The sequence below is a fragment of the Gobius niger genome (genome assembly GCF_951799975.1).
Source record: "Gobius niger genome assembly, chromosome: 19".
Lineage (NCBI taxonomy): Eukaryota > Metazoa > Chordata > Actinopteri > Gobiiformes > Gobiidae > Gobius > Gobius niger.
Genome location: NC_136870.1, coordinates 22,117,269 through 22,143,072, shown reverse-complemented (window position 1 = coordinate 22,143,072; position 25,804 = coordinate 22,117,269). Strand labels below are relative to the sequence as shown.

The window sequence follows — 25,804 nt, the reverse complement described above, 5'->3', positions numbered from 1 at the left end:
TTCAATAACCCTCTGTTTTACATCACCAGCTTTTTCATAAGATACCTATATTACTGGACTATAAAAAAAACACTGTGTTTTGCTTGCCGCTCCTAGCTAATGATACTACGATCAAAATCACTTCTCATTTTTAACAAAAACTAATTAAGTTTGTCACCAGCCTGTTAAGTGGACGGTAGTCACATTAAGTTTCAAAATTCATTAAACATGTTTGAATTTGAATATTTGAATTTGAGTCAGTGAAGAAAGAAAGTGTTGGTCCAAGCCTGCATCCCTGTGGAACCCCACCTGAACAGTATGCAATTGTATTGAAAACTTTTTTTTTATCTGTAGATCCCCTAATATTGTACTTATTTTATGCAATTCAAGTCCAGTAATTATAGATGGCTTGTTTTACTCACAATCTTTTGCCACATTAAGTTTCAAAATTCATTAAGTATGTTTGAATTGGAATGTTTGAATTTGAGTCAGTGAAGAAAGAAAGTGTTGGTCCAAGCCTGCATCCCTGTGGCACCCCACCTTAACAGTATTTCTGCCATAAAAGTTCAGAATACCTTCATATAAACTTGCTTTTGCACTTTTTAGAGAAGAAGGCATTTCAGTCCTTCTTTAAGCCTTTGCCAGGGAACGTCTTGACTATTTTATGCAATTCAAGTCCAGTAATTATAGATGGCTTGTTTTACTCACAATCTTTTATTTCCGGCTCGCATTTCAAACTCATTTCTCTCACTCCCACCCTCCATCCTCCTCATGACTAACCCTCGCCTCCCCGCGAGCTCCACAGATAGTCCATTAGTACAGTACTAGCATGTTGTGGTGTGAAAGCTCTCACTCGCATGCATTACTCAATACCTTGTAGTGGTTCAATTACATCCTGTGAAAAGTGGTTGCAGCGCTGTGCTAGTTTTACAATAGGATTAGCTCTGTATCAGCTTTGGCTAAAAAGAGGTTTCCTATTTCCAAACATTGATGGTGTTTACGTTGGGAATGTGGATGGTCAATAAGATAAATGGCGTTTACGGTTTGCCATGAGCGGCCATGACAGAGCAGGGTTATCGGAAGAATTGTATCATAACAACTAACTTTTACCAAAATAAAATTGGACAAATTTCGAAAGATAAGACAAAAACAACTGGACTCAAATTTAAAAAGTGCCAACACTTTCGCTGCCCATTCGGTACAGACAGTTTTTTGTCTTATCTTTCTGAATTTGCATTAACCACCTGGATGACTGGGAATTTGCATTATTTTTTAGAAACTACTTTCTTTTTCATTATGATTTTTGGCCCAATGAACAGCAGTTTCTACATTCCGTTTGTTTCTACCTATCAAAAGAAACAAGTGAACTTTTTGACCTAAGTAGTAGAGATTTAAATATTGTGAACTGGACTGGGTTTGTTGAATTGACAACGTTTTGCCTTTATCTTCAGAAGCTTCTTTATCTGGTTAAACACAAGCTATTTGCTCAAGACTGCCATAACCCCAACTACTTCCCTTCTTATTTATAGTTTCACTAAGTAGAATAGTCTTCTCAATGCTACTTTTGATCTAAGGGCCACATAGTCTTTGGGGTTACAAACAAATACAATTTAAAGAGACAGTAAACGACCCATCACCCTTTTTAGCCAATGCAATAAAAGTGAAATAGTTTCATTCACAATAATCGCCTGAAGTTGTGAAGCCATCATAACGCTGCAACCCTTTTCCTGAACTAACATGTGAATTTTACATTTTCAACATAAAAACCTTTATCTCTTTTAAGTTTGGGTTTTCATTTTAACACGTTCAAATGTTGTTTTTTAGACTAACCATTGCTCTTCATCCCAGGAATCGCAGAGCACAGTGGTGCACAATCCGCCTGACGGTGTCAAGGTAAGGTTTTAGGTTCAGTTTTCCATAATTAAAGCCACGGGTCGCTGAATTATTGACAGAATGTCCCACATAGAGGAAAGAATGGCTGCTCTGAGCCGCTCTCTGTGGTGACATCGGATAAGTACCAGTCGGGGAGATGTTTTGCTCAATTACACATATCACAGATGCCATGTTTCTCACTACACGTCTATGAAAGGAATAGTACAATATTTACTGGTATAATCTTAATCAAATTGAGTGGCATTTTGAAGCTCATGAAACGGGTTAACAGTGGTTTTCATCCGTTTTCACCCCATGAGCTACTTTAACGTAACGGAAATGGCTGGAGAGGTACTTGTGCTTCAAAAACACTTGTGTAACTATGCAACAGGCGGAGTTCACGCTGGAGAGTTTGTAGCCAAGTTGTAATTTGAACACGATTCATGACTTGGTATAATCTACATACTTACTATATTTGTATTTTTAGGTTCAGAACAAACAGAAAATGTGTCTAAAGTGTGTTAACGTGGAAATGAAGAAAGTCTGTGGAGATAGATTAAAAGCTATTGGTTAGAGATCATGGATGAGACAAATGTTTCACCAGATCAAGACAAAGTTTTCCCCGGTTTGACATTTTTTCTGATGTTTACTGATCTTTAGGCACAGGCTATGACACACAAAGAGGTAGAATTGCCATTAATATAAATGTAATGTAACGTACCGTGTTAAATGTCGCAGTAAAATGTCCATTAGTGAATGTCCGGTAAAATGTCGCAATGATATCTTTATATTCAAGACAGCGTTTGAAAGGCTTCAGTCTCTTGATCAGTTTTTTAGTTCAACCACCTGTGTCTTATCTCCCGCAGGGCTCGACAGAAAGCAACGCCACCAATGACGAGGAGGAGATGAAAGGCAGCAAAGGTACGTGAACCCTTTTCTCTCCGTTTTTTTTTTTTTTTTGATCACTTGTTTCTGCTTCTGTAGCTTGTCTCTGGCCCGGTTTGTTGCATATTTGATGACTGGCGAGTGTCGTTGCGTGGCGTGATGCGATACTCGCTGCAGTAGGCGAGTGCGTGTCTCACTTTTCCACTCTTGTGTGTGTATGTACGTGTTGTTGTTGCGCCTGCTGCGTGGCTGTGCGTCCGGGCGCCCTTTTTGTGTGTGTGTGTATGTGTGTGTGTGTGTGTGCGCTTGGTTTTCCGTTTGTGATCATTTTTTTTAGCGGACAGCTCGGCCCAAAGCAGTGCCGCTGAGGAGATGCCCCCTCTTCTGCCCTCACCTCAAAGCTCACCTGCCAGTAAGTGTATCCATGGCAACCGCAGGCTAGATGGTTGCCCTCTGGCGATGACCCCTTTCACCCCTCCTCTTCCTCCTCCTCCTCCTCCTCCTCCTCTTCCTCTTCCTCCCTAAAACACACAACCTCAGCTTCTGATTGTAGTCACTGGCAAAACGTGTTACATCTGACCCTCCCTTCACTCTGATCCACCCACCGCCTTTTTGAGGGTTCCCACCGGGTTTGACCAAGTTTTGAAACAGATTTTTTTGTTTTTTAAATCCAATATTTCCTCCTCAGTTATTTGGTCATCGATAATCAATCCAAGCACCATAACGATCCAAAGTCATGGTAAACAAAAGTTAGTTTTAAAGGTTGGAAACATACGATTTTTAGCTAGTTTTGCTCCAAGATATGAGTTTTTTTGGTTCCAATCAAAAAGCAGAACGAGAACCCAGAAATCAGCTTGTAAATGAACAACTCCCAGCATTAGTGCAAGTTCAGCCTCCAGAAGTTAAAGGGATGTTTCAGGGTTTTCGACATAGGGCCTCATTTCCTAGTTATCCAGAGTGTTGTTGATTTCTGGAGATTTTTTTGTTTTGTTTAATTCATGCAGTTCTTATGTTTGAAGAGTGTAGTGGTGCTAGGCTAGTGCTAGGCTAGCGCATGTCTATGGTAACTAGTAGCCTGCATTAAAAACAGTCTGACCCAAGCACAGTGCACCTGAGGCAGATCACTTACAACACTAGACTACCCATATAAATGTCTATGTTGACTGAATAATTATTGAAGTATAACCATTTTGTTTAAGCAACATATGCTTCCTGGTTGTAAGCTACGCAGCGGCGGAGTGATCTGCTAGGTTACCGGATCTACAGTTTGTTTACCTGCGACCGGCATTACTACATGTGGAACACAAAGGAGGTTTCTACAAATCAGAAATGGCAGCGTTTGGAGGACGACCCCATGATTTTGAAGAGGTTTTTAGTGCAGGCTACTAGTTACCATAGACATGCACTAGCCTAGCACTAGCCCAGCACCACTAAACTCTTCAAAAATAAGGGCTGCATGAATTTAAGAAAAAAAAATCTCCAGAAATCAGCAACACTCTGGATAACAAGGAAATGAGGCCCTATGTGAAAAATCTTGAAATATCCCTTTAAGCACAAACTAAATGTTTTTTGTATCTGCTCATGACTCGTATATGTGTTGTCTTAGGCGCATTGTCTGCAATTCTGTGTCCAAATTCGGCATTTTAGTGCAAACAAGTGTAATTTTGTATTGTGGTCTAAAACCATCTAAACCCCCAATTGTGCTATTTGGATTTTTTGATCAGCCACGAGTCTGCCGAAGTCCCAACCCCACAGCGATCTGTTAAGCTGCTCGTTTACACCGACACCTTGACCAAATTGGTTTCACATTTAGTTCCTCTCACAGCTCAGTCACTGAAGTCTGGAGGTTCTTTCAAGTTGACTCTGTGCATAATGTTTGAATCAAGCTAACAGAAGTTTCACAACCTGCACGGTATTTTCAATTCCGGCTCTTGGTACTTGACATGAGGAAATACAGAGACACATATTTGCTTCAAACGATAGAGTTTAATGGATAAATCACCAGAAAAGCACTTTAATATGTAGGGAGATGCAAGAATAGACACGTGGGCTAATGCAGCAACAGCTTTAGGGGCATTTGTGCTAGCAGCATAGCTAAAATTAGCATTTAATCGGTTGTACAAAATCTACACACCGAGGAAAAGTTCTCTTCGCATTGATCCATGGGGAAAATGGGCCAAAACTATTTCGAAACATCGTTTTTGAACTTGCGTTGACCTCACTTCAGGCTGTGCTTTTAAGAAGACCCACTGAAGGTGAGTGAGGGGGACAGAGAGGGGTGTGAAAGTGCAAGCTGCAGTGCAAGGGTGGGTCAAGTCACCTGAAATAATTTTAGTTGAGAACAGTTGCGAGAATAACTGTGTTTTGTATGTTTAATAGTGCAGTACATATAAAGAGAGTCCCCGTCTGTATGTGGATGACAGGACTGTCATGAACTGCACTAATGAATAACACGAGCCCAGTGTCCATGCTTTTACTCAAGCAAGTGCCTGCTGGACCGGAACTGGAACGTTATGCACAGAGTTAATTTGGAGTGTCAGAAATGGCGCCTGTGTCCTCATGTGCAGCTCAACGAGCAGATACAGGGTGAGGGAAAACAACACAGTGGAGTTGGGAAGCCGATACTCATCCCAGACAAAACAGCTAGACCAGGGGTGTCAAACTCATTTTGGGTCGCAGGCCAAAATTTAGCTCCCATGGTGGGTCGCGGGCTGCTTATAATAGAGAACATTGTCCCAATAAATGAATAATAATAAGCTGTGATTTGGTCAAAGCCCCAACTTAACTGTAGCTTCATTAATAACGGCTTACACTTGTATTGCACTTTACAAGCCTGTGTCACAAGTTCCTCAAAGTACTACATAGTCATTATTGATTCACTCCACACTCGGTGGTATGCTGTTATTGAAGCCACAGCCGCCCTGGGGCAGACTGGCCATTTACCTCGTGGCTATATAATGTGTTGTTCATATCCTGATCTCTTATTATGTTAGTGCCCTCTGCTGGACACGTGTGGAACTCTTTCCTTTTTTTTATTTATGCCCCCTAGTGGCTAGAATGAGCATTCTGGTTATTCTTTAAAAATCATAACTCCGCACAGGAATGGGCTAGAGACTTACTTTTACTCTGGAATTATGCTCAACAGGGCAGGGGCCGGATTAAATCATCTCCGTATGTTTGACACCCCTGAGCTAGACCCTCATGGCAGGTGTACACTGCACGAGTTTGGCCGTCTAGATCGTGGGGAAAATCAACTCTAAATGGCAGGATGTAGGTCATACTTTGAGATAAAGATTTAAAATAGAACTGACAAGCTGAGACATCAGGTAGTGTCTTTTTGGAATTTTTGGAACGCTAGTCGCATAGTGAGCCATCCTCTCGCTGCAACTAGGATCTCCGTCAAGTGCTCCGGCAACAAAATCCGCGGAAATAACTCAGCTAAACACGCCATCAGCAGTTTGAAACTGCAACGACAAAACTTTGGTCGTAGGTACGATTCTCTCTTTGAACTATCGCACAGTGGGAGATGAGTTCAGACTCACGATTCTACAATCCCCACGTCTTGCAGTGTGACATGTAATAATGAGATCTTATGAGACACAGAAAATCGTGCGATGTACACCGAGCGACATTCGACAAGGGAAATCCAGGCTTTAGAACAAGGGGGAGCGAATGGCAGCTCTAACTTCTCACCCCCATGAATAAATCCCCGGCTAGAAAAAACAAAAAGCTGAGGAAGCCTCTTGGATGAGCGGCAAAACCTCTTCAATTCTAAAACAACACAGGACATTTTTTTTTGACTGCTTTTGAAAACCTTATTAAGTAAAGTTAACTTAAGCTGCTTGACCGCTCCGCCGCCCTACACTCCTCTCCAGCAGAATCTCCAAATATGCCGTGGATATTTTAAGATCAACTCCAGCCCGATTTGGGAAGCTTTTGGAATGTTTTTATTTTTAGTAAATTATTTATTTTTGCCTCTGGGCCGCTGTGGGAACCCTGAAACGTGTGTGATGTGTGTGTTTTCTCGTGCGTCACTGCATCTCTCTCCTTTTTGTCGTCTCGATGTAACAGTCCGAGTTGGAGGAAGCCTTACCTTGCAGCTGTGTGCCCGGAGCTGGCCCCTATTTCACTGCATTCCCCTCAACACTGTCATAAATTTAACCTTTCCTCTTAATGGCTAACGCTATTAATGCTTCCATTAGCACTGATATGGTATACTGTGTTGTGTGTATTCTGTGGTTGTTAGACTCCAGATGTGGGGAGTAGTGGCAGGAGGAGTCGGTGGCTTTCAGCTTATTTTCACATGTACAACCCATTAGACATATCACCATTGTGACTATGTTAACACCTTAAAGGGCCTGTATTTTGCCAAACTGATGTTCTGGAGCTTGCAACTAGGCCATGATGTTGTTCTCTCATCAACAACATATCTAGAACTGTTCCGTTTTATTAACCCACATTTGAGTGAAGTCCCGTGCACACAGGACGCGGTTGTAGTAGCGTTTACGGAGGGGGAGTGGCCAGTGGGTGTTGAGCCAGAATAGATGCTTAATAATGGGAAATTGAACTTGACGTGAGCCGTCCAACCACCCCAACCAAGCTCCAAGAGGAGGACGAAAACGGGAGACTTGACAGCAATGCCAACCTCACAGGCTTCAGCAGGTGGCAGTTCTCCCAAGGCTAGTGACAGTTCAGTTTGGAGACTAGGCTAGACCTTCTATTTTGTTATAACATGGGAGATTTACAGGATAATACAAATACGGGAGGATGTAAATGAGGGGAACTTTCCTTGCAAAAACGGGAGACTTTAATACTACGGACAATAGACCAGAAAGAGATGTTAGCAGCTAGCGGTAACAAAGGGTTCCCCCATCAATAGAAGTGGGGAAACATCAATGTATTAAGATTACTATCCTTAAAGGAATAGGCCACTGTTTTTCCATAATGTGATATGTTCTTACCTAAGCTTAGACGAGTTGATGCGCACCTGTCTGGTCTTTGTGCGTGCCCGTGGAAGAGTGTGGTCGCTTCTAACTTCACCCCCGTTTGGAGCCATAGGAATATGTTGGGAGAGGCCAATTGCTAGCAACATCTTTGGTCGTTTCGCGTGACTGAGGGCACGCACAAAAACAAGACAGGTACATATCAACTCGTCTTAGCTCAGGGAAGAACATATCTCAGTATGTAAAAACGGTGGCCTGTTCCTTTAAGGTTCGTGGGCAGTGTAAGGGTTAAGCTGTTTGATGTATATATATATGACGTTTCACTCTTATGACTTGTGATTGGTTGATGCACCAACTCACCTACGAACCAAAAATCACGCCTGGGGAACGTAACTCTTATGAACACAAATGATATTTCTAACATTCAGACAAAAGTGTTCTCTGATAATGACGCTACAAGGGAACTGCCTGCGCCTTTAATGACATTACACGAGCCATGTAACTCGCAGCACGTATAGAACAATCCCCCACTGCTCAGCCTCATGAACTGTGCTTTCTCTTCACCGCGTCCTATGTGCACAGGCTTTTAAGATCTCGTCCAACTTCCTGTTCCGCTGCCTTCACCGCTGCATCAGTACTTTGTGAACCCTTAAGCTCCTCCGTGTTTTTTGAAGTCCACACCTTGACCAGACTTGTTCTGATCATTTTGGCTCTTAAATTACCCTGTAGCTTTTAGTTTGTTTCATGCGGTTACACTCTGCACAGCTCCTGCGGGTGAACAGTAGCGCCCTCAGCTATCGTTTTGTTGTATCAGGGATTCTGCTCGACATATACACATACATTATAATGACGCCGTGCCAAAAGCTGAAATTCTAAAAGTGTGAATAACGCATTGTATAGGCCCTTTTAACATGCTCGTAGTGTGCTTATAGGTCTAACATTAGCTGGCTTTGGCTTCATTGTTTTGCTTTGGGCTCTTGTTAGCGTGCTAGCAGCTAACGCAGTGCTAATGGTACTAACCCCCACAGCTTCTGGATCAGAGCTGCACTGGTCCTGCTTCCAGCTGCTTTGCTCTGTGTTCAGCTGCATGCGTCTCAAAATGATTTTTTTTTTTTCTTACCAACTTTGTGTTTGGACAGTTCCTTTCGCACCTGCTCCACGCAATACAGTGTTTGTTAGTTTCCAGTACCTATTATGGAAAAAGTTATTGACTGCATATGGCTGCAAATCACACCGTGTGTTTTTTTATGTCTAAAACAGACACAATTCTGGAGCACACACAATGGGAGATCACATATTGATTTCATATCATAATATAAACTATCTTTAACCCTTTCTACTTTCTTATTATTTTTTGTCTTAGGGCTTAGATCTTGGCGTTTGAGCCCAACCCACTCTGAGTCACTGTGATTTGATTGGCTTCAGAGTTACACTGTAAATCAGACCGTGAGTGACAGTAACATGACGTTAAATAGTGAGCCCTTTTCTGTAAAAAGGCTCCGGCCTTATCGCTCCTCAGTCACTGACTGAGAAGTGAAGAAGGAAGTCATGGAGATTCTGCGTTAGGACATTATACTTCTGCTGAATGTAAGAATAAAAGATTGATATTCAACTATTCCTTAGTAATAGGTGTGAAAATCCTGAATTTATGTGATTAAAATGTCAGTTAATTATTAATTACTCTCATTCTACAAAAACAAACCCTCTTCATTTGTATCTGCTGTAGAATCATGTTTGTCCCACTTCCTCTGAGTCGTGGGGCAGCAGGACTGACGTGGACAGATGTTACAGAAGAAGCTCATGAGGTTCATTTCTTCGACTTAGTTACTACAGTAACTATTCTCTCCAAAGTAAAAGAAGATCTACCACAGTCCTGTCCACATCTGTTATGGTCCACCATGACTCAAAGGAACTGGGACACACATGACCCTACATCAGATAAAATATATGGATATTTCTTCAACCTCTATAAGCATCAGTTGTGTGATTTAAAAATCCAGTTTAAAAGTTTTAAAGCTTAATTAGAATATTCATTTCATTTTTTACTACATACTTTAGTTTCAGAATTTTCCTCTTACAGCACAAGTCTGAAGTTCTGTCTAAAGCAAAAGCTCCATGACTTCCTTCTTCACTTCTCAGTCTGTGACTGAAGAGCAATGAGGCAATGAGGAATCAAAGAGCCCACTGTATATAGCGTCATGTTCCTGTCACTCATGGTGTCTGAACTGAAGTCTAACTCTGAAGAAAGTCAATTCACATGAACACTAAGCAGGTTGGAAGGACGCCCTTGTGTCCCTCTGCATCCAAATACCGGGACCATGACTGGAGCCGTATGTGGCTCTTTAGAGTAGAAAGGCTGTGTAAAGGACAGTCAGAGAAGGTTAGAGGAGATTAGTGCAAAAGCTTTAGTATTACTGAATAGTTAGCTGCCTGAAAACCTCTACTACTACTTTGTTTCAGTTTTTACTTTTTCCATAAACATTTCAAATCCAAAACATGACAAAGATCAGGTGTGAAACTCCGCCCTCTTTCCTTGTGCATGTTTTGCTGTGGTGCATTTCATTTACTCCTCAGTTTATTTCATGTCATGACGTTTTTTGGCGTGACCGCTGTGTTGTTTGACCATGAGTTGTGTTTTCAGTGCCACCGCATGACGTAAAGCGCATTGCATGGAACAGCACGACAAACAGCTCGTGCCCCGACTCTGAGCACTCGCAGTCGCCCATGTCCGCCGCTCCACTAGGGGGCATCGCTGGCGCTACCGCTAAATGCGACACTAAGCAGAGTAAGAGCACATCTGGACCTAACCCTCCCCCACCACACTCCCCGCTGTGTCGCCCACCCCCCCCTTCAGTGCCGTAGCTGTAATAAACATGCATGGATAACTGCACGGTCGGCATCAGTCATTTCTCATTAACTCGACTAATCTCTGCTAATGTTACGCAGGCTTTTGAGGGCTTTATGTTTAAAAGTTGCACACTGAAAGCGCCCAAAAAGAGAGGAACGATGTGAAGTTGGCAGGGGTCAAAGAGCACTGTCTGGCCAAAGGGAGAAAAAAAACAAAAAGTCAGCATCTGAATTTGTGCGATCTGGTGTTACTACAGTGTCAAGGCTTATGCGGCCAAAGAATTAGATCAGCCGCCACATGAACAGACCGAGTGACTGATCCGAGGTGACCATGCCAGGATTCATCGCGCTAAAATTGAGAAGCTTGAGTGATTCAGGAAATACGAGACGTCACTTTCACACATGGATTGGCCGACACAGAGTCAAGCCTAACCCCAGCGAGAATCTTTGGGATGTGCTGGAGAAGGCTTTGCACCATGTAATGACTAATATCTTAGTCATTAGTGTCATTTAAGTGGTTTGTATTGATGGGGAAATGCCAAACTCCCCCCAAATAAAAGCACCAAAACTGGATACTGGTGTTTATCTGCAGTTAAGACAAAATACAAGAGATTGGAGATAGTGAACTTTTGCACAGTAGCATTATTTCTATTTTCATTATATGTATTATATATTAATATTTAAGTTACACTTTTGAAACTGTAATATGTAACAGTGTTAATTTTGACAACATATTTTAATTTAGTTTTAGTCTTAGCCTTTTGACGAAAATGTAGTTAAATTTTAGTCGAGATTTATTCAAAAGTAAATTTAAGCAAAATTTAGTCGACTTGGCATTCATAATATTCATTATTATCATATTATCAAGGTCTCTTTTTTTAGTCTTTCCTTTACACCTTTTCATTTTTATGTTGTCAGATTCGACTAAAATATCTGGACATTTTAGTCATAATTTTAGTCTCATGAAAAACTTTTAGTTTAGTTTTAGTCCAATTATAGTAAGCAAAAATATTACTTTGACTAAAATTAAGACTAAATATTTCAATCCACGAAATGAACACTGATTTGTTATACAAACATTAAGGGTGGGCGTATCGCTTATCGTTATCGCGATATAATTTTTAAAAATTGTTGTGGACACGATATACAGTGGGGGGAAAAAGTATTTGGTCAGTTTCCCAAAGACTTTCTATTAGATTTCGGCCAAATACTTTTTTTCCCCGATGTAATTTATGTTACGCTCAGCTCCATCAGAGCAGCATAAACTCGAGGACAGGAGCTTAAAAAGTAAAGTAAAATGAAGAATGTAAACTGCTTGAGTAGATCATATTTGCGAAGAATAAGAAAGAATAAAATATCACTGAATTAAAGCAGCACTAAGTAACTCTTGCCCCTAGAGGCCATAAGTGCCAGTGCAGGTGTTGTAGCAAGTTGCGATTTTTTTAACTTATTAATTGTCTTGGAGAGTAAATACTACGCTGACAGAAAAGATGAAGGGAGAGAGAGATATTGTACATCCGATTATACAATGGAAAAAAAAAAAAAAACTCAAACTTGGCTGTAAATACTGTTTAAAGTGACGCTAGCCTGCAGTTAGCTTTGCCCATTAGCATGTTAGCTTCTTCTTCGTGACTCCATTAGTGTGTATTGGTGGCTCCGGTCCAGTGGCAGTTAAGTTGGAAACATGGTTTTCTGGCCAGAGACACGAGGGGGAGATGAAAGACCCTCCAATCATCCCATAAACACTTGTGCTACCTCCACAGGGACCACGGAAAGGATTTATCAAGGCAAACACGTTACTTAGTACTGCTTTAAGTTACTTAGTACTGCTTTAATCTTCCCAGTAGGCGTAAGGCTGGGATTTTGAAGTAATTTGTCCATTGTCAATTATATCGTCAAATATATCGTTATCGTGATATTTCTTTTTTGTATCATGATATAGATTTCCGGCCATATCGCCCTGCCCTAACAAACATATTACATTTTCAACACTGTAACTACCAAAACAGAATATATTGCAATGTTAAAGTCATTTGCCCAACACTGTCAACAAGATTATCGTCTTCAAAACTTAATGAAAAAATCTTGTGACAAACAGAAGCTGAAGCTGAAACATTATGTGTATTAAGTTTTGACATTATTTTTTTTGTCTGTTTGGCCCAGGCAGTGTTTCTTAACTATTTTTGGAAACTGTTATTAGACTGGAGTGCCACTTGGATGTGCAGAGTTTGATGAAGACAATGTCCTTCTGTTGCTCTTCAGTGCAGTTTATGTAAGCATTCAGGTCACAATTAATATTTAGAAAAGCAACTTATTTTACTGCCATGTGGATAATCTGGGTGTTATAATGCCAAACATATAATGCCTGGATGCTGACAATACCTTATAATATCACACAATTGAAATTTCCTGGCACATTTACTAGTGCCTGCTTCTCCAGAAATGAATACTCCCATTATTACGTTCCATCCAAAATCCAAACTGAATCACCACAAAAAAAAAGCACATGTTTTTTTTTTTTTTTTTTTTTTTTTGAGTCAGCGCCGCGACGAAGTGAGCGGTGTCCGGACGGGTGTTTTTCTGGCCTCCCGTCGGTGTTTTCCTCGGTTTGAGTTGGCAGCAGAAGGCGACAGGCCGACAGACTGACAGTGATGAGTCTAAACTGTAAGAGCGGAGTGACAGCGCAGACTTCAGACGAGACACTTTTAGCGAGAAAAAAAACAAAAGACTAACTCGAAGAGACGAGAGAGACGGGGGGTTTTTCCGAGATGATGAGATGATGAGGAGCAAGGGGCAGGCCATGGCTCTTGCTCGTCAAATATAAGCTGCCAATAAGTCTCTTTAAAGGTAGGGTATGTAGGAGTGTTTTTTAGATACAGCCTGCAAATGTCCGCAGATGGAAAGTAACCTTTTTACTTTTACAATTTAAATTCATTCACAATTACAGAAAAAATATCGATGCATGATACAGTTATTGCATTGATTCTTTAAGGGGACATATCATACAAACTTTTTGAGCTATTCCCTCGTCCAAGGATGTAACATTTGTTTTAATATTGGGGGGGTCGAGAGTTAATCCTTTTCGGGGGGGCTGGGAGTCCTCCCCCTGAAAAATTTTGACCAAATGCAAGCAATTTCCTGCATTCTGGTGCATTTTAGCCCCATTAACAATCTTTAAGAGGGCGCGCTGGAGTTTTCTTTCCCACTTTCCTCCGGTCTGCTCCTGTGCCTTTCTCTCACTCTGCTCTGAGCCGACCATTTAACTCCGCCCCTTTCCCTTGAGTCTCCATGGAGACGGTCAATCACAGCAGAGGCATGAAGACGATAAAACTGAAACACTTTTGAAAACTTATTAAGAGGACAAGGAATATCTAAAACATTTTTTTTTTTTTTTAAATAAAGGGTTATGTTATCTTAATGGGCCTAATTGTAAGTACATTAGGAAATATTAACGAGCATATGATAGATCAGGAGACTTTTTAAAGTTTGTTTTATTAAAAAAAATGAATCGCCCAGCCCTATTTTCATGTTGCAACAAATAAACATAGGAAATCTAAAATTAAATGTTTACAAATGAATGCTTTTGCGGGGGTTAAATTAGTTAGGTTTGAATATCAGGAGAGGATTTAACCCTACTATCCTCCCAGTATTTTACGCCTATATGTCCTCGTCACAATAATCCCTAGAGGAGTCATTTTCTCTTTCACTTTGGCCCTTATACTTCTGTCACACTCTGATTTGTATTTCAAGAATTTAATTGCTACAAATAGACCCCAAAAGTCTCGTCCACATTTTCCATTAACCATCACTGGATCAATTATGAGCCCTTATGCTCTCCAACCTTGTTCATGACACTGCCATTGATTTGTTAGCATGCCATTAGCAAAATTTGGCAGCTTGTGGCTTATTTCTAGCGCTGGTAATTACCAAGCGATATACAAGGAAAAAAAGTTTTTTTCCCACACACATTAATTCAAGTGATAAAACTGTGGACGGCAGATGAAAAATAGCATTAGCTTAATCTTTTCTTTAAGATGAATGTATTTTGTAATTGGTCCCTGTCAGATAATGTAATAAACTAAACTAAAACATGAAATGCCAATGCAGATGTGCCATAAAGCAGGTCCATAAGCCAAAATGATGCATGATATGTCCACTTTTATCCCGCCCACTGCCAATTGTCCAAACAGAAATCCATACCTAAGACTGTCCATTGGATAAAGCCGGTCGGCGTTAAACCTTTCCTTCATTTCTGTAGCTCCATTTAAAAATCTGTGCACATACAGTACATACCCTACCTTTTAAGCTTTCTGTCTTTGCTTGTGTCATGAAATTTGCCCCACGAAGCAAACCACGTTTTAAAATAAGCGCTGTCTGAATCCCGGATAAGCGAGCGAAGTCGGGCTTGATCAAACCCCCTAACCCGGGCCTCGTCTCCCTCTGTGTGTCCTGTCTCTTTGCAGCTCGTAAACAGGAAATCATTAAAATAACCGAGCAGCTGATCGAGGCCATTAACAACGGAGACTTCGAAGCTTACACGTGAGTGGTACTGCAACAGCAACATGCCTGAATGGACATATCGATGATGATGGTCAGTCGATGAAGAGACACGGTTTTGAGCAATAATTACCATCGATGGTGAAGTATAGGCTTTAATATAGTCTGACAGCACTTAAAGGAGCCTGTTATGTGGAGGCTTGATGGGGATAGTTGTTTTTTATTGTACTTCTTTACAGCAAAAATCTACACTTACACGTTTATATAGAGAATAGGCATTTCTATCTCAGGAATCGTTGGACGCTCTCGATAGGAAGAGAAGGCGTTGAACTTCTGACTCGGTGACTTTGCTTGTGTGTTGCCTTAGCCTCTCGCCTTGTTAACTCACCTGCTCCCTCGTTCCTCAGGAGAATTTGCGATCCCGGACTCACCTCCTTCGAACCCGAGGCTCTGGGGAACCTCGTGGAGGGCATGGACTTCCACAAGTTTTACTTTGAGAACTGTGAGTGTCTCGCCCCGAACCAATTTATCCTCTGGAAGGTCCACATCTAGCTGACTTTGACACACTTTAGAGAGTGTGACCAGAGCTCTCAGCCCGGGCCGGACAGTTTTTGGTAACGGTAACAAACTGTTAGTCTCTTTAAGGATTTAGTATGCAGACCCTACTGACCTTGTAGTTGAAGCTCCTGCAAACATGCGATTCTTGTATTAGTTTAGCATTTCATATTTAAAGATGCAAGTTTGCCATTTTATGCTCACTACTGCCACCTCAGGTCATACGTGTAACTGCAGCTTCTATATTAAGCTCGTGCATGACGGCACTTTGGACCCGAATTAACACCTTTTTGAGTGACAGTGCAGGATTTTAGTGGCAGTTGTGGTGAATAGGTCATATTAAACTCTAAAAAATAGTCCCTTTAAGGAATTTGAGCGGCATTCACTTTATATTCAAACATAAATTGCTATTCTAATATACCAACATCGTTTAGCCTGAAGTTTAATACTAACTTTATTGCTAGCTGGCCACTGTAGCTAATCCGTTTTCAAATGTTACTTGCTCCTTAGTGTTTTTACCAGCAACTAATTTGAATATTTGTGCAAATTTGCATATAATTTGCTTTTAATACAGGTTGATGTAAAGGAAATGTTTACTTATATAGAGCAATGGTTTTCTACTCGTGGGTTGGGAAGCAGCGTTTTCAGCAGGTCGCAAGCCTTTCCCAGAGAACATTTCTTTCAATAGTTCAAGCTTTATTTCAAAAAACAAATTCATGAAACAAAACGATATTTATTTTTTTCTGATTATGCTAATTTTGTAATCGTTTAGTGTGATAATCAAAATTATTATAAAATTTCGATTAATTGCACAGCCCTACATGAGAACCACTGATATAAAGGCTCCAATAAAAACAAGTGAATGACCAGTGTGATGACTAAAACCTACTCTAAAAAGCAGAGTAGAGTTTTACCTGCGTCTGGACTGAGCTGAAGTGTAAAAATGAGTAATCGTGTCATGGTCTCTCCTCCAGTGCTGAGTAAGAACAGTAAGCCCGTGCACACCACCCTGTTGAACCCACACGTGCACCTGATCGGGGAAGACGCCGCGTGCATCGCCTACATCCGCCTGACGCAGTTCGTGGACTCGACCGGCCGCCCGCGCTCCAGCCAATCAGAGGAGACCAGGGTCTGGCACCGCCGCGAAGGGAAGTGGCTCAACGTCCACTTCCACTGCTCAGGAGCGCCCGCCGCACCACTACAGTGATCAGGTCAGACATTTACGGCTGAAAGTGTTCTCAGCATTTTCAAAGCCCAGGAACCTTCTCCCGATCTGTTTCGAGCTGTCAAAACTGTGTCCACCACGGCAACACCGATTTGTTAGCACGCAGTTGGTTAAAAGGGGAGATATTCTGCAAACATTCTAGCGCTTTTTAAGAATTTTTTTATGTTGTTCTCTCACACCTGGAGCTGTGTTTTGAGCCACTCGTGCAACTTTGAGTAATCTTTGGATCGTCACCAGTGGTTATTCTCAGTATCAGTATTTCCAAAAAGCTACTCCTGAGGTCCTAGCCTCTCGATCTCTTACTAATCTTAATCTTAATCTTAATCTTCTCATCGCAAAGTGAAAATACTCGCCATTGCTTCACCACAGGGGGCGGTCCAAGCAGTGTATTTCTTCACTTGTTCTCCCTGTTTATTGAAAAAAGCTGCACAGCAAAGGGGAGCAAGAGGTGGTTGGGTACTGGATATATTTGTTTTGGCTGTTTTTGGATGAATATTACATTTTGTGACCAACAAAGTGTAAGATAGTGGTAAAGATGTGTTTGAGATTATTACCAATTACCCGCAAAAAGCACAAAAGTAGAGGCCGACCGACATGGGTTTTTCTAAGGTCGATCCCGATGCCTGGCTGATATTTTTAGCTAATATTATTATTATTATAATTATAATATAATATTTATTTTAGATTTTATTTGATCACTTTTGGTGATTCAATCATAGTTATCTTCTTCCCACTACCTTTCAGGTAGAAATGGATCATCATGTTTACATGCTGTATACTGTACGTTCTGTGCCATTGCCTGAAATAAAATTAAAAAAATAATAATAATAATTAAAAAAAAATAATAATAATATTTAAAAATGTTGTCCCAGCTTTGATTAGCTGCCATTAGGGTTAGCATACTCATGCTAGCCACGGAATTTTGCACGGCAATCAAAAATACAATTGCAAAGGATGAAACTAAGTCAGTGATTGAATTTTCCAGGTTCTGTGCTTCAAAATTACAATAATGCAGCATGTCCATATTGACTGAGGTTTAGTTGGTGAAACTTGTGTTAGTGTTTAAAGCAGAACTCATGCCCCTAGAGGCCATAAGTGCCACTGCAGGTGTGGTAGCATGTTATGGTTTTGTCCGTGAGAGTAAATACTACACTGACAAAAAAGACAAAGGGAGAGAAGGATATTGTACATTCAATAATGGAGATCATTTTGGCTGTAAATACTGTTTAAGTGGCGCTAGCCCGCAGTTAGCGTTGCCCGTTAGCCTGCTAGCTTCTTATTTGTGATTCTGTTAGTGTGTATTGGGGCTTCCGGGTCGGAGCAGGGAAAGCTGCAAGTGTGGTTGAGACACCAGGGGGAGATGTATTACCCCAGAGGGACTACAAAAAGGATTTATTAAGGTAAACAAGTTACTTAGCGCTGCTTTAACAAACTTGTAGCAAGTTTCATGGTGATGTTTCTCTGTTCCTCTGAGGCCTAGGAAGTTGTGGGGGGAAGGCTCTATCAATTTCGGTCCTGGAGATATCGGCCTTTATCGGCGTTAGACCGGCCGATATCGTAAAATACCCAAATATCGGCCCTCTACATAATACCCCCTCCTCTAATTACCCCTGCTGCCACACACATAAGTAAACTGCAATGATAAAATGTAAAATGCTCACATCTAACTTTTCCCTTCTGCCTCTTGTCTCCTCTGTCCACAGTGGTCTCGAGCCTCCAGTCTCCAGTCTGGAGTGTGTGTTTTTGGGGGGCAGTTTTTTTCAGCGTGTTTCGGAGGTTCACGTCCCTCCGCAACGGGACTGGCTCCTGGCCGTCCCCGTCCACGACAATACCACCCAATCCTGTCCCTCCTTTGACCTGCTGAGGCGGGCTGAACACAAGGCTCCGCACCCCATTGGGTTGATGATGATGATGATGATGATGATGCATGCGTCTGGCGCCTGATTGGAGGAGGTGTCCCTTTGCCCCTCCCAACAGCCCTGCCCCCCTATACTACCACCCGCCCCTTGGCAGCCATCTTGTTTCCGCCCGCGCGAACGTGGGACGTCCCGGGGGGGTGCGGCGAGGATTTCAAAACAGTTGAACTTGTGACAGTCTCTCGAGTTATGTGTAAATTATGAGTAGATGTACAAGAAACCACCAAAAACCGAGCATTTATATTCACTATCTATCAAAAAAGGGAGGAGACTGAAGAAGTTATGTGCAGTTTAGCGGCGACGAAACGAGATTTTTGACATTTTGGCATTTTAGGGATTAAAAAGTTAGGAAGATGATGTGCTTTTTTCTTTTCTCTTTTTTTTTTTTTTTTTTTTACATGGACATTGATGTAAAGTTTATGGGGAGACACGCTCTCCCCGTGAAAACTTATAGAGGGAAGACAAAAATCAAGTCGCAATTCATGAGAGAAACTTGATATCAAAAGCACCAAAGTGTAGAACAATAGGCTTTTTCTGTGTCGTGTGCTCTGTTATTGAAGAACGAACTGTTTGTCGTCGGGAAGGGGCGGGACTTATTTTATTTTCCGGATTATTCTTTTTTTTTTTCCTTTTTGTGTTGTGTTTTTAGCGTCTGTTCCCTCTTCGTTCCTGTGAATAAATGGAGCCTCTTTTTTTTTTTTTTTTGTCTTTTTATTTTATTATTATTATTTTTTTTGACTGATGCTATGTTCTCGAGGCTCCGATTTTAAAACAAAAGAGGGAATTTTTAAATGTGCAAGTTTAAAAACTAAGACAAACAAACAAAAAAAAAGCTACCGTGCGTGTTTTATGTCGATATGCAGTGGAAGGGGAGAGCTGAGTCTTGCGTTTTGCATGTCCTCTCCTCTCGTTCACCCCTCACCCCATTCCCCCCCCCCTTCTTCTCCTCAAACACCCAGGTTTCCCCCCCCCTCCCCTCCCCCCATGATGCTTTTCTCCGCTTTCTCGCAAGGGCCTGGTCTGTTAATATCCACTGTTGTAAATACAGTGTTTGTATAGATATATGTAGAAAACTGTAATATAATGTACATGTATCTTAAAGAGACATCCATCCTGTGCATTTTACTGGGCTATGGGAACCACCCCATGACCTTAATATGAAAAAACTGATTGGGTTCAACTATTGGTCACTGTTTCACTTTGATGAAACAATTTGAAATCTCGTTATGGAAAAATAAATCAAGGGCTGGGTCCATAGAGCGAGCTGCTCTAAGAAAACAATTGGAGCAATGGGCACTTTGACGTTGCATAGTGTTGGCCGATGCATACATAAAATGCATTGGTTTTGAATGACTTGATAAGGGCCATGAGACGGAAGACAATTTCTTTAACTACCAACAGCTGCTAATAGGAATTTGCCATTTTAAGATTTGAAATATATATATATATTTCTGTTGGCACAAAGTTTTGAACTTTCAATTCAAGTTTTGTTGGACTGCGGTGAGAGGAAAAGATATGTTTAATTGATCAAAGATATATAACTTTTTGTAACGCATTCAAGAAGTGACCAAATTCCAATCTCGAACAACGATTCGATTGAAAAATATGCTATTAAAATCCCTTTACGGAAGAGGTGTAGGCCGGTTGTTCTCGACTGGTGCCATCTTGGGATCCAAAAAAAAATCCCCCCCCCCTTTTTTTGACACAATTGATGTGTTTCCAGTAGTACAGTGACTCATTATGCCAGATCTCCTATATAACAAGGTTGGGAGTGTCCACTCACTTGCTTGACACCCCGTATTTCTGGTTTCAATCAAGTCCAGACTCTACCTTTTAAGTATCAAGCTTTTGGATCTCCGACCCACCAGTTGAGAACCAAGGACTGTAAGACTGTTTCAGAAAACAAAAACAACGGAGAAAAAAAAAGGAAAATCTAGCCCCAAGAAACTGCTTCTTCTCCATAGTGTCCTTAATATTTCCACGATGCTGTGATGCTTCATATCGTATGCACATTTTTGGCACACTTTGGCTATAATACAGTATAATGGTGTTTTGGGCTTTTCGTAACATATCCACCCTCGCTGTGCGCCGTAATTGTCTTCATTCATCCATTGTATACCCCCTTCTTGCTCTAAAGATGTTCATTTCCTTTCTCTTTTCTTGTTGTTCTTTTTTCTTTTGGTACGTGTTTTCTTTGTCCTTGTCTCTGTCGCTTTTTCTGCCAAGCTGGAGTTCTGCACTCTCCCTCACTTTCATCATCGAAAAGGGAACACAAATTTTAAATATATTATTATCGATCAGGGCTACGAAAAAAAAAGACAAAAAAACATATATATTTATTATGTAATCTACCCTATGGTGGTATTGTGCCTGCTCCGTTTTCAGATATAAAGGGGGGAAGAATAATGTTGAATATGACTTGCACTGTCGATCTAAAGTAACGGGTGGGCGAATCTAGTTATATGCATGTTTCAGTTAAGCATTTCTACCTGATATGGACGGAGCTAGTGTTATTATGTTTGCATCACTTTAAAAAAAGAAAAAGAAAAAAAAAATATTGCCTCCATCCAGAATGTGACATGAAAAATATTGGAGAAAAAAAAAAGCAAAAAAAAATTACAAAAAAAAAAAATGGAAATACAAGGAGCCGTAAGCTTGGTATGAGGCCCTCGATGTTAGCGTTTTTCCCCCTGCGTTGTAATGATATACTATTGGGCTGCGCTTTCTCCTCCTCCCCCCCCCCCTTCAGCCGCCTTCACTCGGATGCTGGAGTTTTTTTGCATGATCATAATGTACAATGAAATACAAGAACCATGAATTGACGACTATCAAGTGTTTGTCTGAGTGTTAGTTGGTCTTCATCATAGCTTTGTTATTCTTCGAAAAACTTGGATCTTGAAAGTATTTAATAAAAATACTATTTCAGCACTGGTTTGGGGCTCTCGAGTTTTCATTTACTGCCGTTGTATTTCAACTTGTACATTTATCCACCCGGATATTGCACATAATTGCATTGTGTATAGAAGTTCAGTGGCCCCATTGTTGACCCCTGTGGCACACCACCTTATCTATTGAAATTTATTGTACGAATCTGCTTGTTTTAAAATTGAAGCTTGTAACATCAACTTTTACCATAGAAACCCAACATTTTAGGGGATTCTTGCAAACATTGGCCACAAACTAACAATAACTAAAACTATTAAGTCGAGTAAAGACTGGAATGGAATAACTCCGCTAGCTGCCTGACTGGAAAATACCTCCAACACATTGTATTATCCAAATGTTATCATATGTATTCACTGGAAAAAATAATACTTTTGAGGAAGAAATTACATAAATATAAGTTTAGATAGATTTGGTTTGGTCTTATAGAGCAGATAAAACTTCTTATTGCCAATGGAATTGTTTTTTCTTCACTATTTTGTAGTTCAAGTGAGCAAGAAATCTTTTTAGAAGTAAATTCGTCTGATTTTAAGTGGGATTTTAAGCTTGTTCCATTGCCATTAGCATTTGTATCTTATTTTAGTTTAAACCGACACAAATACGACATAAAGCACATTTTTTCGAGCACTTTTAAGTCATTCATCTCATTTAAGATGGTCATTTTTTTTATATCTTTAGTGTGCATAAAATCCAGAAGTCGCAATTAAACTCACCCCATTAAAAGATTATAAGGAATGGGCCACAAGTTACATTATAAGCTTAAGTAGCTAAAGGAAAAAGAACGGAGGAGCGATGCGTGGGTCCGTGCATAAGAATGTCTAAAAATACAACAGGTGCTCAGATGCTTCTTAAGACTTCAGTATGAGGCTTGTTCTTTGGGATAAATATGTAAAGTGTACAAAAATCCAAGGCACATCGACTATTGTATAGCCTTTATTACATCATGGTTTAAGAGAATGAAATACAATGTGCTTTGGCCTGGCAGTGGCTTTCGTCAGGATGCTTGAGCATAAACTTAAGTAGCTCCCTCTTTTGGTTTAAAAACAGAAAAACATCCACTTACAATGTATTTTTATTCCCATCATCAGTCGTCCTTGCTCTTGGTAGTTTTTGTAAGACACATGGCCCATTATGCAACCTCACATTATTGATGATTAGTCACAATGAGTCTAGACACATTTATTCTGACTGTGGAGAAATATTACTTGACATTTAGCAAAAGGACATTGATGTGAAGTCCGGATAGCCATTTCGCAATTGGACCTAAAAACCTGTTTCTGGGAACAGCTTATGAGCCATTCTTGCAAAGGGTTAGGGTTAGATCACATCAGGTTTTTACTAACATACATGAGTAGCAACAGTGACGGATCATGGCACCATAACAAACTTAAGTGCTAGTAGTTCCAGATGAAGATAGTGGCAATACACTTATATCCCTGAGTATAAATCCCAGAGTGGCTGTATCTATCGCCTCCCCCCGCCAGTCTCTCTATGTATCTTCCAGACCCATTTAAAACATCACACACTTGTCCACATTTACCATCTTGTCCTTTTATCTCGCTGCTATTTTGGCCCAAAGTGTTGAGTAATGCCGCAGCCTTATTTAAGAGACTTTGGCGCCGTTATTTATGATGGTCCCAGTTATTTTAAGTCATGTGTGGAGGGGAGATGTAGGACAGCTCCCTCTGGTTTGCACTGCGCTGGTTTGATTAATGAGCCAGCAGTTGGTTAACTTCCACTCTCACTTTCTCAAAGACGCCGGGAGAAAGAGGGAAAGAAGAAGCGGTGGTCGCCCAAGTAGTAGGATCCATCAGGAATAACTGTATATCTTCATTTTGGCCTCACCTTTTGTCCATTACTATAAAGAAACAATCATGTAGATGCAATAGCAATGTGTTGTACTATTCTGTTAGGGTTAGGGTTTGTTTACTTTTTCCCTTCATTGAAGTTTATGAATGAAGGAGTCCCACAAGGGTCAACTCTAGGGCCATTGAAATTCATATCAATATAAGCACAGTTTTTGCTAAGTTCCTTCCTGTCACAACAACTTTATTATGATGGAGGACAATTGTGCACCTACAGTTCTCTGGTTCATATTAAAGAGCTACCAATAAAAACGTCCACTCTCACTTTCTCAAAGACGCCGGGAGAAAGAGGGAAAGAAGCGTCAGTAGCTTAAGTAGTAGGATCCATCAGGAATTACTGTATATCTTCATTTTGGCCCTGCCTTTTGTCCATTACTATAAAGAAACAATCATGTATATGCAATAGGAATGTGTTTTACTATTCTCTTAGGGTTAGGGTTTGTTTACTTTTTCCCTTCATTGAAGTTTATGAATGGAGGAGTCCCACAAGGGTCAACTCTAGGGCCATTGAAATTCATATCAATATAAGCACAGTTTTTGCTAAGTTCCTTCCTGTCACAACAACTTCATTATGATGAAGGTGGACAATTGTGCACCTACAGTTCTCTGGTTAATATTAAAGCGCGACCATTAAAAACGTCCACTCTCACTTTCTCAAAGATGCCAGGAGAAAAAGGAAAGAAGCGGCAGTAGCTTAAGTAGTAGGATCCATCAGGAATTACTGTATATCTTCATTTTGGCCCTGCCCTTTTGTCCATTACTATAAAGAAATAAGATGCAAAAGGAATGTTTTGTACTATGCTTTTAGGGTGAGTTTACTTTTACCCTTTATGAATGAAGGAATCCCACAAGGGTCAACTCTGGGGCCATTGAAATTCATATCAATATACACAGTCTTTGTAAAGTTTTGCTCCGGAGTCAAACCACGGACCTTATTGCTGTGCTACAAAGTATATCTGTTGCTGTCATCGTGCAAGATGCTTTGGCAGGTTTTTATGCCAGATGCTCTTCCTGTCACAACAAGCTACATTATTATGACGAAGGTGGACAATTGTGCACCACTTCTCTGGTTAATATTAAAGCGCGACCATTAAAAAGACATTAAATAAGGCTGACTAATAGACAACAATGACACATCAGTGGCATCAGTAATTCAACACATAGATTAATATATTTGCACCATGAAAGGGGGAGAACAGGGCAAATACTACGTTGCTTATGAATGTATTTCGCTGGGAAACGAGATAACACATTTCTAAAACCTCCTTTTGGCCTTTGAACTAGATGTTACATGGCACAAGGCGGTCGGCTACTGTAAAGCCTATAAATATTCTCCCCATATTCAGGCCAAGCGCACAACAGATGTTTACTGTTACATTTTGCAAGCTGGCAGAAGCACAGAACTACTATCCTGACTGTGGCCTAATTCAAAAAGCCTATTTTATAATAAAGGCCCCCAGTGACAGTGCAGTTACTATTGCCTTTATTATAGCACTTGTAAAGCACATGCAGACTTTAAATTGTGTACCAAGTGATGTAAAATGTAGTTTGTATTTATGAAAGAAAGCTAGTGCTAAACCAGTGTTGGAGACTGTGCTCATTCATAACTCAATGCTACTAATAAAGGCTCCTACATTGTCCATATCACGAATTGAATGCATTTTCTAACTCGCGATAACAATACTAGAGACGTCTAGACCCATTGAACGGCGGAAACTGCTCTTCCAACAAAAGACCTCATCAGGAAGTGACACCAGTGACCGCAAAACTTACTTCCTCAAATGCACATGACGCGAACACTTACTACACTGCGATGCTTGTATTAATCAGTGGAGAAGTAAAGAAGTATAGTCACGGCCTTATGTGCACCATGCTCCACTAAAATGTTGGGCTGGAAATCTATATAGAGTGAAATCAGGAATTAGTGTGATGTGGGGATTAAAGTTGTGGACCATGGTTTTCATGGGGCTTATAAAGGGTGAATAGTCATTATATTAAGTACTCCCAAAGTAAGGCCATAAATGTTTAATATTTGAAAATATTTTTTTTTGCATTGAAATGTCATTAACCTCTTAACCCGCACTTTAACCGGGTGCATTTTCTCCAATTATTATCCAGGCAGTACCCAAATCTGAAAGCTTCCTGAAAAAAGCGTTAAAATATAGACAAAAAACCGACATAAATGAGAATAAAAAGCAACAAAAAGGTGACAAACAAGTGACGACAACGTGGCAACAACGCATGGAAACATGAGGAAAAATCTTAGATCAGTTTTGT

The 25,804-nt window shown here is 40.6% G+C and overlaps 1 protein-coding gene across 14 annotated transcripts in view; it reads left to right on the top strand.

The window, feature by feature from the left end:
* Positions 1-20,631, top strand: part of LOC306978558 (calcium/calmodulin-dependent protein kinase type II subunit gamma-like) — a 99,365-nt gene extending 78,734 nt beyond the window's left edge. For 4 of the 14 annotated variants that reach the window (XM_079577185.1, XM_079577181.1, XM_079577182.1 and 1 more), the window contains 8 exons: positions 1,828-1,872; positions 2,718-2,772; positions 3,074-3,148; positions 10,321-10,464; positions 14,990-15,065; positions 15,431-15,525; positions 16,553-16,789; positions 18,507-20,631. In XM_079577185.1, the coding sequence (XP_079433311.1) occupies positions 1,828-1,872; positions 2,718-2,772; positions 3,074-3,148; positions 10,321-10,464; positions 14,990-15,065; positions 15,431-15,525; positions 16,553-16,785 (723 nt within the window). In that variant the 3' untranslated portion in view covers positions 16,786-16,789; positions 18,507-20,631. Of the gene's footprint in view, positions 1-1,803; positions 1,873-2,717; positions 2,773-3,073; positions 3,149-10,320; positions 10,465-14,989; positions 15,066-15,430; positions 15,526-16,552; positions 16,790-18,506 lie in introns of all 14 variants that reach the window. The other 10 variants (XM_079577183.1, XM_079577179.1, XM_079577180.1 and 7 more) reach the window with 4 other exon arrangements.
* Positions 20,632-25,804: the final 5,173 nt, after the last annotated feature.